This window comes from Cyprinodon variegatus, unplaced genomic scaffold (genome assembly GCF_000732505.1).
Source record: "Cyprinodon variegatus isolate N-32 unplaced genomic scaffold, C_variegatus-1.0 Scaffold11, whole genome shotgun sequence".
In the NCBI taxonomy this organism is placed as follows: domain Eukaryota; kingdom Metazoa; phylum Chordata; class Actinopteri; order Cyprinodontiformes; family Cyprinodontidae; genus Cyprinodon; species Cyprinodon variegatus.
Window position 1 is genome coordinate 1,683,874 of NW_015150464.1, and position 2,834 is coordinate 1,686,707.

General features: G+C 39.7%; 1 protein-coding gene across 2 annotated transcripts in view; it reads left to right on the forward strand.

Moving 5' to 3' along the window:
• Positions 1 to 2,834, forward strand: part of rab11fip2 (RAB11 family interacting protein 2 (class I)) — a 25,313-nt gene that overhangs the window by 12,512 nt on the left and 9,967 nt on the right. For both annotated transcript variants that reach the window (XM_015379996.1, XM_015380005.1), the window contains exon 3: positions 1,667 to 2,073. In XM_015379996.1, coding sequence (XP_015235482.1) covers positions 1,667 to 2,073 — 407 coding nt within the window. The remainder of the gene's footprint in view (positions 1 to 1,666; positions 2,074 to 2,834) is intronic.

The window sequence follows — 2,834 nt, forward strand, 5'->3', positions numbered from 1 at the left end:
AAGTTAAATAATTGTTCAAATATATCTGTCATTTGTGTGTTTTTAGCTTTCTTCCTGTATGGGAAGCTTTTCAAAATTTGAAACATTAGTGCAGTGGTTTATGTTAAAAAAAAACCTTTGGGTTAAGTTGTCGCAAGCAGGTTTTTCTTGTGAATTTGGTCTTAAATTTTTATTTCAAGTGGCAAAAAAAAGTCTTAAAAAAGTCTTGAATTTAACTTGCCTTATGCTGTAGGAACCCTGTTTTAACAATATAAGAAAACTGCACCTGGAGAATAAATGGCATCTTTAACTCCGCAGCGATAAGCAAACTGCAGGAGGTCTTGATAGCTGCTTGTTTGTTTGCTGGGATGAACCAACAGGAGTCTCTCTAGGACCTTCATGATGTGGGATGTCAGGGCAGCAAATCTATAGACATTAAAGACTGTTTTCTTTGCAACTGGAACACGGCAGGAGGTCTTCCTCATCACTGGTGAGGCTAACGTTGAAGCGATGCTTTATTATCTACACATATATTTGGAATATTGCTGACTGTCCAGATGCCATCCGCTGTCAAACTTTCTATTGTCAAGGACATAAAGCTGTGGTTAAACAAAGCTTTCATTAGCTGATAGGCTTTATGGTCATAAATGACGAGTCACCTTTTAGGGGTCTGGCTGTTGACTCGTTGCTCCTGCTATTTGGAGATGGAAACATGAAATTCTGATGCTTGATGTTAGATTAACTCATATTTTCTTCACTTTTCTCTTTCTTTAGCATCACCACAAAGACGTGACGTCTCCATCAGCCAAATATCTGTATCAGCTGTATGTGTTTTGGATATTACAGCCCAAAGATGGCTTCCAAGCTATCCTTCTGGGGTTATGATATCGCAAACATTACAACCGAAATGACAGTTGTGGTTTAAATGATGTGCAGCTTTGGTCTGAAATATAATAGAGGCCCTCAGAACGCAGACAGAAAACATTTATAAACGCTCATTGGTTCCTGAAGCTGGCTTGCTAATGAATGCTACCACAAGCCCCATAAACAGAGCATATGTCTCATTAGCATGTATGAACTTCTGTCGCCCTGTGATGTGGTTTTTGCAGTTTCCCAGTTGCTTGTCGTTGGATTTCTGAACAAAGGCCAGATTTGTGCAAATGCCACATTTTTTTTTTTTTTTCCTCCCTCCTAGTAAAGGCGAAAATCCCATTATTTCCAGTTGAAAAAGCAGAAGGGTTAAACAAACAGGAGCCCAAAAATGGTCTTTTATTATTCTTCAGGAGGCTAGTTCTTCTGTTCAAATTTCAAAGAATAATGTTTATCCTTTTTAAATGATAAACGATGCTCTCGGTTGTGTCATAAAAGTTGAAACGATTAAACCTTTTGAATCGCAGCTTTTGGATTATTCAGCTCAAATTAGTCTTTTCATTTGTGTCTATTAAGAAGTAGAGAGAGCATGTTAGAACCAAGGCTGACTCCGTTCTCCATTTTTTCTGTTGTTTGGTTGTGTAAAGACTTGTATCACATTCTTATTTTCTATGCATGTCTCCATGAATTAGGTTGAATTACTTGTGATCAACTAAAGGGATTTGTTGTTGGAGCTGAACTCTATTAATCCCGCTCTTTTTATATAAATTCTGTCATTGGATCTGCCGAGCTTAAGCCTCTTACTCTCCCGTTTCAGCTGGTATTCCTTGGAGTCCAAGCCAGGGAAGAAGAAGAAGGAGCGAGGTCGAATCGAAGTCAGTATTCAGTTCATGAGGAACAACATGACGGCCAGCATGTTCGACCTCTCCATGAAGGAGAAGCCCCGCTCGCCTTTTTCAAAGCTTAAAAACAAAGTCAAAGGTCGCAAAAACGACAGCGGCTACAGTGACACGTCTTCGGCCATCTTGCCTCGATCTGCCGTCTGCGACTCGGAGTCCGGCAACCAGTCGTTAGCCTCGGAGCCAGAGGCCAAAACAGAAACGAAGGCGAAGCGGCCGCTGCTGTCTGGCGCCCAGAAGCTCTCTGCGGCCCATTCCATGTCTGACCTCATCGGGTCCCACTTTAGACCCAAACTGGACTCCATGAACTCCATAGAGGAGAGAGGTAAGAGGCTTTACCGTTTGAAACGATTCCCTGTATAAACCTGACCTCAATTAAATAATTATCAGCAGATTTGTGCAGAACTGAGTGATATGATGCAGGTACTGAACATCTGAGATCTGCAGGATAGGGACATCCTGATGATCCAATTTAGGAACCATTAGCCATGAAATTGGAGATAATAATACAGAAAAAATGAATAATAAATTGTTTAGAATGTACTTAACAGAATGTTAGTTTTTTGCATATTTATGAATTATCTATTCTGTTCATTCTAGAGCCACAAACCCAGAATGAACCTAGTTAGTAGATCAGCTTTGTGCCATTGAGTTTCCATCTGGTTTAACAGTCAGAGCCACAAGGTGACAGTTGTCCTGTTTAGTTCAAGAAAAGCATTATCTATTGGTGTAAATAGATACTTCAACAATCTGAAATAACCTTGTTGCTTCTATTGGCAAGCTTTTATGTTTTTTAAATTCAGTTTCAGGACTCTGTTTGGTTTACACCTGTTCGCTTCACCAAAGGTAGCGGATCTGATTCTGCTCAGCTGTCCAGGTGGGATTGTCTTAACGTGCGGATTGTCTTCGTGCTTAAATGAAGATTACAAAGGACCAGAATGATCATATTGCAGAAAGATAAACCAAAGCAAATAGAGGACAGCTTGATACGGAAGAGGATTAGGGCCACTGAAAAGAAAAAAAAGTTAACGGATTTTTTAATTTTATTTCAGTTTAATATGAGAAAAAAGTCAGAATTCTGACTTT